Source organism: Asterias rubens, chromosome 15 (assembly GCF_902459465.1).
Source record: "Asterias rubens chromosome 15, eAstRub1.3, whole genome shotgun sequence".
Taxonomy (NCBI): domain Eukaryota; kingdom Metazoa; phylum Echinodermata; class Asteroidea; order Forcipulatida; family Asteriidae; genus Asterias; species Asterias rubens.
This window is the reverse complement of record NC_047076.1, coordinates 10,761,106-10,774,005: the sequence shown is the minus strand read 5'-3', so window position 1 is coordinate 10,774,005 and position 12,900 is coordinate 10,761,106. Positions and strand designations below refer to the sequence as shown.

General features: G+C 38.4%; 1 protein-coding gene across 4 annotated transcripts; it reads right to left on the bottom strand.

Moving 5' to 3' along the window:
- Window positions 1-1,558: 1,558 nt before the first annotated feature.
- Window positions 1,559-12,741, bottom strand: LOC117300309 (translational activator of cytochrome c oxidase 1-like). 4 transcript variants are annotated; one of them, XM_033784053.1, is made up of 6 exons: window positions 12,697-12,741; window positions 6,590-7,200; window positions 5,152-5,258; window positions 4,615-4,760; window positions 3,126-3,303; window positions 1,559-2,368 (listed from the first exon to the last, which is right to left on the bottom strand). In XM_033784053.1, exons 2-6 carry the CDS (start codon window positions 7,116-7,118, stop codon window positions 2,159-2,161), a joined length of 1,170 nt encoding a protein of 389 aa, XP_033639944.1. In that variant the 5' UTR covers window positions 7,119-7,200; window positions 12,697-12,741; the 3' UTR covers window positions 1,559-2,158. The 4 variants fall into 4 exon arrangements, with proteins under 4 accessions (XP_033639944.1, XP_033639941.1, XP_033639943.1 ...); XM_033784050.1 differs by having other exon boundaries at window positions 12,606-12,738; XM_033784052.1 differs by having other exon boundaries at window positions 6,590-7,228; window positions 12,616-12,738.
- Window positions 12,742-12,900: the final 159 nt, after the last annotated feature.

Here is a 12,900-nt window from a genome sequence, read left to right as displayed (position 1 = left end):
TGTACATGTACGTACATTACAGTTGTGCTCAGTAATGCAGATCTGCTACCCAAAGTGTATTAAAGGAAACCTGTAACACACTGTACAGAAAGTCAGTGGTTCTGTTACACCTACATTGTACAGGTACTGCGTGTATTATCATGGACTGAAAACAGAACCTTGGCTGGTAAACACAAAATTTTGCATTATTTGGTCACAATAGCAAAAATATTAAAATTCCACAGACTACAGGTTCCACAGGTAGCAGAGAGACCCTATTTTTTGACTGGGGTAGTCCATTCATACTGAACTTAATTAAGTAGCTCGAAACTTGTTTACTACAATGTACATGTACAGTAGTTTGAAAACAATTATGACATGAGATCTGATTGATGTTTACCTGGCGCGTTCTTTTTTCAAAAAGAGAAAAGAAGCAAATACACGTTTTTAGGTAAAAACACGATTGGTACTTATGCAAATTATTTGAAAACCCATAGTTCTTAAAACCATACAAACGAGCGATTTGTGTTGAAAATTCCTTTCCAATAAATACTTTGTTTTATAGCACAACACTGTTCATATAAAGTACATGTAGGCAAAAGAAAATGTAGTATCATTATGATAAAACTCATAACATTTTATTAAAATTTTAAACTCAATATTACATTTTTTTGCAAATAACATCACTCATAATAATATGTTTGAAACACTGAAATTACATAAATTATATTAATGTTTAGAGTATTAGTTTCCTCTTTTGCACGGCTTCCAAATGACTTCAAAAGCACCATTTAAAAATGTCTGAAATCTGTACCTATTTTTAAGAACTTTTTTGTATACTATTTTTAAGCTAATCTTTTACAAAGTTACATAAAGGCTGGTAATTTCTTTTAGATTCACGTGGGGGTGCGGCCAGGAGAAGAGCCTTTTTAACCATGCAACGTCTGCAGGTGATTTCATGAAACCCTACATGTACATACATTTGATTGTAAATGTAGTATTAAACCTCGAGTTAGGACGAGTAATAACTATTAAGGATGGGTTCAATAGTTGCAGAACTGAACTCGTCCTAAGTCCTATAATTAATCCTAACAGCTGCCACTTAGCGTTACTTATATGTTTTTTTAATGATAGATTCACTATGCCATCAAGCAATACTGTGTGTCATGCATGCGGTGATGTACTATACAGATAGTCAACCCTCCTACTGTCTGACCAATCAATACCATCATTGTGATTCTAGAAGACAAATGTCGGCCAGCAATTGACTTAAAGGAACACGTGGCCTTGGATCGGACGAGTTGGTCTATAAAAAAGCGTTTGTAACCGTTTGTTATAAAATGCAGATGGTTAGAAAGATAATTTAAAAGTAGAATACAATGATCCACACAAGTTAGCCTCAAAATTGCGTGGTTTTCCTTTTACTGTGCGAACTAACACGGTCGGCCATTTATGGGAGTCAAAAATTTGACTCCCATATATGACCGACCGTGTTAGTCGACGAGGTAAAAGGAAAACCGTGCAATTTCGAGGCATGTTTGTGTGGATCATTGTATTCTACTTTTACGGCATCTTTCTACCCAAATGCATATTATAACAAACGCTTTTCAAAGACCAACTCGACCGATCCAAGGCAACGTGTTCCTTTAATGTGGTGAATGAATTGAATAGGAATTGGTATGTTTTTTTTCACAAAGCTCTACTTTTTTTGTACAGTATCTTTTTCACTTTTTAAACTTTAAGAGTTTTAACATGTATTAAAATATTTCAGCACCATTCATTCAATAAAATTGTATATCTTTCAAAAATGAAATGAACCTCAACTCAAGTGTTTCACTCTAAACCAGTGCCCAGTTTCATAGAGCTGCTTAAGCCGAAAAAACTGCTTTAAAATAATCTGCTCGGCAAATATTACCAAGACACCAGCTGTATGAATTGCTCTGCTTATCGTATTGCAGAAGCAGGGAATTCTGTGCTTACGTCCAGCATATTTCAAGGGTTAGCAGAAAAAAATTTCTAGGCATTATATGCTTACACAGTCGCAGAAATTTGGCGCTTGTCTTGCAAGTGAAGAAAGCTGAAAGGTGATTGTAAGCAGAACTAAGCAATAAGCAGAGCTATGAAATTTGCCCTGCAGAGAGCTTGAAACACAGGATGTGTGTTTCTTATGGACCACTGATTAAACTGTACCTTCTATATTGTCATACACTTTGACTACATTTGGATGATTATTCAAGTGTGACACAAGTTCAAAGGCACTTTGTAAGTTTGTATCATTCAATGTAGTTGTGGTGTCTGATAGGTACTCTAATGATGAAGACTCAATGGTGTAGTTTAACGATGCTAGATTGTTGCGCACTACCCGTAGATCCTTCATATCACACACAAACTGAACAAAGAAAAAGGGGATAAATTGAAATTTATGGCATTAAACCGGCAAACATGATAACATTGGGGCTGGAATTTCATTTTCGAGGGCAAACTTTTGAAGGGGTACAAAGGCCCAGAGTATACCAGGGCGTGTCATAGCCTAGCGGTAAATAACAATGGGTTCAAATTTGTGTGTTCTGAACAGTAGTGTGGGTTCGAGTCCCAGTCGTAATGACTGTGTCCTTAAATAAGACACTTAACCATGATTGACATGATTGAAGGTTGGGGGGGGGTAGTGCTTTCTGCTCTATCAACCAGACTTCTGATGGAAGATACCCAAGCCGAAATCCAAATGAACTGTATAGGGGTAAAACTGTTTCAGCCCCATGAGTAGATGGCAACAGCCTCTGGAAAATAGTTGATTGTAGCCCGCACCCTGAAGGGGCCTTAAGAATATTTCACTATACTAGCCAAGAACATGGAGAGAAGACAAGAAAGGAAATCTCACTGCAAAAAAAACAGAGAAATATTCTGGCATTGTCGAGAGAAGACCCATGCAATCAGGTACATGTAGGGACTATAAACCCAATCAACATAGTGCCCCCGGCTGGATTCGAACCAGGGTCTTAGAGGCAACAGCCCAAATGGGTCGCAAACTGCGGATTATTAAATTTAGGCTAAAGGAAGAAACCACTAGAACTTAAAACAACCATCTGACAACGTCACTGCAACTTCAGTCTGATTCAACTAAGCAAATTTTAAGAGAGAACTCTTACCATGAAGAGTGCCTCATCATCTTCATTAGCCGTCTCTTGAACATCTTCTGCCCCGACCTCGATGGCGACCTCTGTGGCAAGGTCAAGGGTCAGTGGACTCTCCTGACCTTCTAGCTGGGGTACCACTCTAACAACCCCCTTTCGATTGAAGGCATACAGGGTTGTACCAAAGTCTCCTCTACCGAAACAAAGACAGAGATGAATCAAAGAAACAGTGAACAAAATGTGAATTTCCTGTTTCAGGTATTTATTAATGGCAATAACAGTTGGAGCAGCTGGTATCCACTGTGTTACAATGACCTTGCCTGGTGGCTGGTCGCTGTTAATAGACCTGGTCTTCGGTTGGATCCATTTACAGTGGCCAGCAACCACCCCGGTCATCATCACAAAGTGAAAATCTGCTCCTCATACTTTTATTGCCTGTGAGTGGAATCTAGGGGGGGAACGGAACAAATATAACCATATATGAAAGAAAAATAAATTTTTATCAGTAAGAACTTATTATTATTACTGAAATGGGAGCGGAGCTCCACAAAGAAACGTTTGATAGATGCTCAACAAACTAAAGTTCAATAGGAAAAGAAATTGAGTTATGACATAACATGTGGTCAGTGATGAAAACCGCTAAGCAACAAACAAATAAAAACTTCTAAAAAGGGCAAAGAAAGAAACTGAAATAAATCTTACATTGAAAAAAATATATATATATAAATCTTACATTGAAAAAAATAAATTAATATATATATATATATGTAACCATGTAAGGATAAAAAATAAATTGTTGTTATAAAGAACTTATTATGCTTAAGCACATAATTATGCTTAAGCAAAAAAATCATTGCTTAGTAAATTCAGATTACCAGCCGAGACTCCACTCAATTGTTATGCTAAGTCAACAACAGCTAAATACCAGTCACAAGCAATGTATATGGCATGAAATTTTGGCCAGTAACATGTGTAAAATAAGCAAGCTATTTTCGTGCTTAAGCAAATTTTTTGCTTACGCAGCTCTATGAAATTGGCCCCAGATCTCCACAAAGAATGCAACAAAAAACGCAACGTAACAAATTAAAACAAAGAAAGAAAGAAATCTTACATGTACATCTCTACTGTAAAATTCTGTTCAGCCTGATGGGTACATGTATGTGCGCACTTGTGTTGCATCTTGATTGTGGTTTGAAAAACAAACAGCATTCTATCGCAATTAGAACATACATCTGAGCGAGTCATCGCGCATCTGCTAAGTAGAGTCGTGTCTACTGTTTTTCAACTACTCGGTTAATCAAGCCGCACTGACCAATTACAAATAGTCACGACTACTGACTGCTTGGTGAACCAACATACCCAGATAAACAGCAAAACAATCCTTCAATCCATTTAGCTTGAACTTTACTATAGGCCTATATTGCACCTTTGGCAAACATTATGCCATATTGCATCTTGGGAATTAAAAACTAGCTGCCAGGGGCTACAATCAAATGTACATTACCCATTCTTCTGAAGCAGTCTTTGAAGTTCTGATCTGGATCTCCTTGCATTATCTGTCAATACATCCATCAGCAGACAGCACTGACCTGGTCCTCGAGCCTCTAAGAGAAGTTGGATGTCTGCGTCATCTGCGCCGCCTTTCTTTGTCTAAAAATGAACAGACTAGATTTGAGGGTTTTTGTAAACAACTACAAGTAGCATGCACAAAGAATTAGCCCCTGCTCAATCCAAACCAATCACACTCATTGTTAAAGAATTTGGGCATTTTTTGTAACAAAAAACACAAAAACTATTTTAGAATATAAAAAGTATTTTCCTGACATTGTTTTACTCGTTTCACAAAAAAGACAGCACCTCAGCTACTTATATTTTAAGATAAGTTTCTTACCATCATTATTTTAAAACTGTATAAGTTTACTGTCAATCTGTGGACAATGTGATTTAACACAGTGTATTCACAAAGTTGGAGTGCCGAGAGCAACACCGAGTGAATGATTTGAGCACTAAAATAAATGCCAAAAGGCTAATGTAAACTTACCGCATTTTTAAGGACAGCTTCTATAGTTGCTTTGGGCATCGGAATTGCTTTTGCCTTGGTTACAAGACTTCCCAGCACAGAGTTGAGCTCTGGATTTGCTCCACCCTCTAAAAAGATAAAATATTGTTCATAAATACCCTAGACAGTTTCTCTACTCCTATTGGCGGAGAGCGCGTCACGTGGGTGTGCATAAACCTTTTGTTAATGACCGCTAAAAAGTGTTAATTCATGGACGTGACACGCGACCTTGCACCTGTTCTTACAAGACAGTTTCTTCATTCCTATTGGTCGAGAGCAACGGCTGAAACAGTTGTGCCACATCAAGCGATACGTGTGACGCCCACAGCATTCCCTTATAAGGAGTTGTTTACGCGAGGGCAGCGGAGGGCTCTACCATTTCATAGCTGGAGGGGTGTTGTGTTGAAAGAAATCATTTAACAATTTTAATTTTTGCATTTATTTTACTTTTTGACAAGTGATGATGTTTTTGACCGAAAAGGTATTTATGAATGGGAATAAAAGTGTGTTGAATCGGTTTTCAACTAGTGGTTTAAGCCCGCCGAGCGACTTCGTCTTGGTAAATTATCAAGAACCAGTCCTCGTTGGGATTAAATCACTAGTTGAAAACCTCTTCACCACACATTGATTCCCTTAGTAATGTAATGAAATATCCAAATAATACAGCAATTTTAATCTTCCAGCAAATTTGGACACCCCTTTTTTATAAACAAAACCTAGATAAAACTTGAGAGACATCTCCCCCTGAAATATATCCCACATATCTAAATAAAAAACTTTCAGAAAGACAAAATATCCAAAGCCGGTTGCAATCTAAACCGAGTGGGAAAGTGTAGTCATTTAGAATCCTTTATCCCCTCCTGCACCCCACCTAAAATAATCTTTTAATTCACAAATGAATGGTTGAAGAATTATACATTAAAAGAGACCCTAAAGTACATGTCACAGTCCCTGCTCAAGCTTGCCCCCAAAATGAAAATGTCTGCACTGATTCAATGAAACCAATACTTGGACGCTTTATACTCTACCAAACCTATGTACAACCTAGCACAGTGCATTCAACTAATCAGTACAAACTTAAAAATGCGCTTTGCTGATATTAAAAACTCTTGCATTCATCACTGAAGCCCAGTTCATGCTTCCTGCGAATGCCAATTGATGCGATACAAATTTTGACTCCACAGCTCCATTACTGGGGAAAGGTTTCACAGGACTTGAGCACATCTCAACTCTTTGTTCCAAATTAATGTCAAAATTCGTATTGCAATTGCATTCGCAGGATAGAACCAGGCTTCACTCTGCTAAACCCAGTACCTAGCCAAGTGCATTTAAACCAATCAGTACTTCACAAATGCCTTGTGGTTGTGCTGATTTAAACTTTATTGCATTTTACTATCACAATCCAATTCTTTATACTTACCCCTGATAGCAATTCTCATTTGAAGAACAATCTTATTGATCTGGAGGCTCCGTAATTCATCTTTGGGTCCCTTAATATGCCTCACTTTGGACCACTTGTTATGGCCGGCCCATTCTTCATCACTCGTATGAAAGCACCTCACTGACTGAGTTCGACAAATGCCATCAGTTAACGACAGACAAAAGGGAAATGTCCTCCTACTATCCAAATTAGTTTCAACAGCTGCACATCCCAGGAAAGGTGAGCCCATCCGTCTAGATTTATAACTGTTTACTTTTAAAATTTGCTCAGATAGAATTGACTTGAAAGTAGGTTGTGAATGCGACTCGCAGTGCGAGTGTATTGTACTGTTTTTCTGCGTGTCCTTTCCAGAAGGGTTAACAAGGCTTTTGGGTTTTCCATGATGGCTAGAGCTGAAAGAGGCAAGTTGGAGATTCCGTTGATTGACACAGCACCTTGTGATGCGGCAGAGTTGCAGAAGATGCGACAGTTCTTTATGATGAACGGAGGTCCTCATGACTGCTGCCATAGTTGAAGGATGGGGTTGACAGGGTTATGATTACACCTGTGTGCTATTCAGTTTTACCCTTCTTCACTGAGGCATGTTATTCCTGTCAGTCAAAAATAATGTTACTTCTTCTGGAAATAGCATAGAAAATAGTTCAGTGCAATCCTATAACTATCCCCAACCCCTCAAGATCAAACATCATAATTTGTTTGATATGTTGGACTGAGGACTTAGACTGAAGTGTGAGACTTGCCCGGATTTCAGCTTTGTGCAACCATTCTTAATCATTGAATGAACAGATACAGGTAGAATTTCTGAGAAAAAAGAAACAAAATTATTCCCAAACTAGTAAACTTCACAAAATAAGTTGAACAAAATCAGCGCAAACCATTAACAAGCAAAACCTACTCCTCTGACTCCTAGAACTACATGTATGATAAAGGCCAACGATTATGATATGAGGTTCATTCCATTACCATCCTGGAGATGATATCGATAACCAGTGTCGATAACGTAATAATAAATAAACCTCTTTAAAGCCAGTGGAAACTTTCGGTTAACAGTATTGTCCAAGTCCCACACTTAGTGTATCACAACTTATATACAAAATAACAAACCTGTGAAAATTTAGGCTCAATCGGTCATCGGAGTCGGGAGAAAATAACGGGAAAACCCAACCTTGTTTCGCGCGTTTCGCCGTGTCATGACATGTGTTTACTATAACTCCGTAATTATCGTTGTCGAGAATTGATAATTGTTTTAATGTTTTCTCAAAAAGTGAAGCATTTCATGGAATATTTCAAGAGAAGTCTTTTACCATTACCTTCTGTAAACCCTGTAAGTTATTTGTAAATCTGTGAACTTTTTTTTTCCTGTTTCGAAAGTGTAAAATGGCTTTAATCAATAATAATAATTCAAAATAATAAGAAGATTTAAACAAAGAATAATTAACATGATTAAATAAAAGACCCAGCTGTCGCTCTATTCTAACTGGGGCGCTGCTGTACATTTTGTAGCATGTATTATTAATATCGGTCATAATTGGTCATAGGAAGACTGTCGATCAGGACAAATTTTGTAAAAAGGAGTACAGCGCCCCAGTTCTTCCCTGGGTCTTATTAAAAAGATGGCTTTTAAAAGTTAGTAGAGTAAATTGTCATGACATGATCTATCTGCAGAGTCTAACTCTTGGTTTCTCTATTATGTTCATTCAATAATTATGTTTATCATGATTAATTACTGCACTGAATTGCCGAAAGCGTAAAAATATTTAACCTCCATGAGGGTGGGATGGAAGTACTCCTAGTCCTAGAACTATTTCGGTTTACGATAGCTGGACGAAACTGAAATAGTTCTAGGAGTAGGATGGAAGCTTTTTTCTTACTCACATTTGTATGCTGTTTCTTACACACCGTGACCATGCACACCCCTTTTGTTTCCATCCCATGCATTGATGCCTTAAATTCTATTTCTTCAGAATCTTCAGAAACTATACTGCATGAAAACGCCTTGGAAGGCTTTTTTATGGAACGCCAAAGAGGCATCGGTGATGGTCTTTTGCAACCGGTGATCAAATTTGTCATTGGTGGTGGTCCTATGCGATCGGTGATCAACTTTAGCAATCGGTGATAAAACACGATCGGTGGTCCATTTTAGCGATCGGTCATGCATATTCATGATCGGTGATGGTATTGCTTTTTGCAATCGGTGGTCAACTTTAGTGATCGGTGATGGCTTTTTGCAATTGGTCAACGTTAGGGATCGGTGATGGCTCTTTGCAATCGGTCAACTTTAAGGATCGGTGCTGGCTTTTTGCAATCGGTCAACTTTAGGGATCGGTGATGGCTTTTTGCAATCGGTCAACTTTAAGGATCGGTGCTGGCTTTTTGCAATCGGTCAACTTTAGGGATCGGTGCTGGCTTTTTGCAATCAGTCAACTTAAGGGTTCGGTGCTGGCTTTCTGCAATCGGTAAACTTTTGCAACCGGTTATGGAATTTTGGGATATCCAAATTTTGCGTCCGGTCGGTGCAGGCCTACTTCAAAATCTATGATTGTGTAGATTAGATTGTTGTTATTTTCTAGTTCACACCACCATGGAGGAATAAATTACACCCACCAGCGGGTTGACTGACTTGGCAAACATTTTTAGAAGAGTACCATTTTATAACTATAAGGGGGAAAGCAACAAACATCAAATTAATTAGCTCTTTCAAAAAAATAATAATAATAATAACAAAGGGGTAGGAGAGGGTGTGCAAGCGAATCTACAAAATGTGTGTCCCACAATTGGTTGTCGTCTTCCGGAAATGGTGTATCCCGGCGAAATACAAATAGTTATATTTAGTGACGGGAAATGTTTTTGAACAAGAGTATTTTAAACGATAGTTTTGTGTGTTAGGGGAAATCTGAAATCATACAAGTAGCCCCGTGTAAACAGACCCGGAGGTGAGAACATTATGACCACACAAAAACCGTTTTTGATCGAAAAAACATAATTTTTATGTGCATTATATGAATGCTTTGTATTTTAGGACAAGCACAGTAGTAAAACCGGGACGCACTCAACACGTTTTATAAAAGGCTAGGTAAAGTATTATACAAATATTTCCTTTTAAACGGAGAGGCATGTATTAATTGAATCCAAAGCGAAAAACGTTCTGTATAAAGTTCTTAATTTAGGGGGGGGGGTGCAAGGCGAAACAGGTGTTATAAAGTACTAAAGCTGAAATAATACAGGAGCGAGCGAGAAATTCTCAACCAAATCCATTGTCAGGGGGGTGGAGGTGTTTGGAAAAGGAAAACATGTTATCGGTGTGGTCTCTCACTGTTTGAGTCATTGATAACATAATCATAAAAAATAAAGTTTACGTTAAAACCTAATTCAATAGCATTGACAATTCGAGAAAATCGCCAAAGCTCTGACGTGGTATGACACTCTCATGGGGGACTGTACTTCACTGAATAATCATTCACTTGACCAGTTTATCTCATAGTTTATCTCCCAATCGTGGAGGAATGTCCCGATCAACACCCATCTCTGGACGTCCCCAGCAGGAGTCTTCCTGTGTCCATGTACTGTACTGTAGTATAGATATCTTTAACCACCTGGCTGCATATCATTATAAAATTTTTAAACCGTACCACGTTTTAATAAGAACTAAGCTTTAGTGCAGTGGCTATGGGAAACAATAAATTCACAATACCCAAAAGGCGTGGGGACAACTTGAGTGACTGGTCTCACTTCATTGATCATCTGTATGTCTATATCTTCTAGAATTTGGAAATCTCCAGTTCAAATACTCATACAAAAACTAGTGATTTCCTTTTCCAAACTCAATCTGTAAATCTACCGTATCTAAAGTTTCAACTTCTCCTCTGAACAAAGCTAACTTCTCCTTTGAACAAAGGGGCAAAATTTCATTCCCTGAACTATATGCACACAAAGACACACCAACCATGGCCAAACAAAAGCGAATATGTGAGAAATCCGAGTAGGGTCACTTGTCAAACAAAATGAGAGTATTTTGTCATAATTTCATAGAGCAATCATGAAATTCAGAAAAATTATCGGTACAGACTCGTATTAGTTGTTCAAAAAACATTTAAAAATATTTGTATTCCCACACCATTTCTGGAGGACGACAACCAATTGGGACATGGATCCCCCTCCGCACCCTCTCCTACCCCGTTGTTATTTTACTTTTTAGAAAGAGCTAGCTAATTTGATGTTTGTTGCGTCCCCCTGACATAGTTATACAATGGGACTCTTCTATGAATGTATGGCAAGTCAGTCAAACAGACTGGTGAGTGGCGTAATCTGCAAAATACCATCACCGATTATTATTTGCCTCTTTGGCGTGGCGCCACGCCAAAGAGGCAAATATTCATCGGTGATACTTGGCGTAAAATGTGTCACTGACCTCATTACTATAATAAGCGAAGAGTTCCCACGGTCAACTCATTACCATATTGCCCGCGAAAGACGAGACATGTTTACATCACACCACCACCACGGACGCTCAGTGAGCATGATATGATAGGGTCCAAAGGTTGTGATAAGAGAATTGCGTGATTGGACGCCAAAATGAATAATTCATTTACTTCACATCCTGTGTTGTCTGATGTCTGACGAAAGATATACATATTCATGAGCTGCATACTAGCATATCAAAGAGCCCACCCCTTAATTTCCTCATGTGAAAAGGCCTAAAGATACCCTAACCCACACCCTCTTCTACCGATTTGTTATTATTATTTTTTTTAGAAAGAGCTAATTAATTTGATGTTTGTTGCGTTCCCCCTTACATACATGTAGTTATAAAATGGTACTCTTCTAAAAATGTTTGGCAAGTCAGTCAACCCGCTGGTGAGTGTAATATTCCTCCATGGTGGTGTGAACTAGAAAATAACAACAATTAATATCCACAATCTACACAATCATAGGTTTTGAAGTAGGCCTGCACCGACCGGACGCAAAATTTGGATATCCCAAAATTCCACCACCGATTGCAAAAGTTGACCGATTGCAAAAAGCCAGCACCGATCCCTAAAGTTGACCGATTGCAAAAAGCCATCACCGATCACTAAAGTTGTCCGATTGCAAAAAGCCATCACCGATCACTAAAGTTGACCGTTTGCAAAAAGCCATCACCGATCCCTAAAGTTGACCGATTGCAAAAAGCCATCACCGATCACTTAAGTTGACCGATCGCAAAAAGCCATCACCGATCACTAAAGTTGACCGATTGCAAAAAGCCATCACCGATCCCTTAAGTTGACCGATTGCAAAAAGCCATCACCGATCACTAAAGTTGACCACCGATTGCAAAAAGCCATCACCGGTCGTGAATATGCATGACCGATCGCTAATAAGAATAGACCTTATGCACATGACGTCATTTCAGTACGGCGCCCCCGCATTGAGGTCAAAAGGAGGTTGTTCATTGGCCAATCTATGTGCGTTTCAATTGTTTCGTCACCGTTTGACCTCAAAGATGGCGGCTGGATGACGTCAATGCATAAGGTCTATACCATCACCGATCATGAATATGCATGACCGATCGCTAAAATGGGCCACCGAACGTGTTTTATCACCGATTGCCACCACCGATGACAAATTTGATCACCGGTTGCAAACGACCATCACCGATGATTAAATGCCTCTTTAGATTCCATACTTTTTAACCACACAGTTTGTCATGCATGCTCGTGCAGGCTACCTAGATTTTGAAATGGGATTTTGCCTATGTCGGCCGCTAAATAAAAAGTAAAAATTAATTTAATAATATTTATTGTGATAACCCTTTTCAATTCAATTCAAGTCAACCATTTTCCTTCTACTAGTTTTCAACTAGTATTTTCTAATATAATTATACTAAAAATAATAATATTTATAATTTATTATTTTTATTAATATATTAATTAGATTAGGCCTAACAATTTATGGTTTTTTTTTATATAGTAACAATTATACAAACAAGAAAAAGAAAACCAAATTTATAATATACCGAAAATCACCATGAACTGCGGATTGCTGCCGGCCTGAAACCGCTGACCTTGTTTAGGCTTTTGTTGCTGGAATTTGCACAGAAAACTTACATTCAGGTTCTTGTACAGGAGAAACCTGCGCACATTCAGTATGCACCAGGCTGAAGTGAGCACCGTGTTTGGGCCCAACACTAAATCGGGCCCAGCACCGAAATTATCCTCAGCACCGAATTAAAAAAAAAACGCAAACGACCGTCAATACACGTCGACACCACCAGGGATGCTTTATCAGCATGCCTAACTTTAACGAAATTT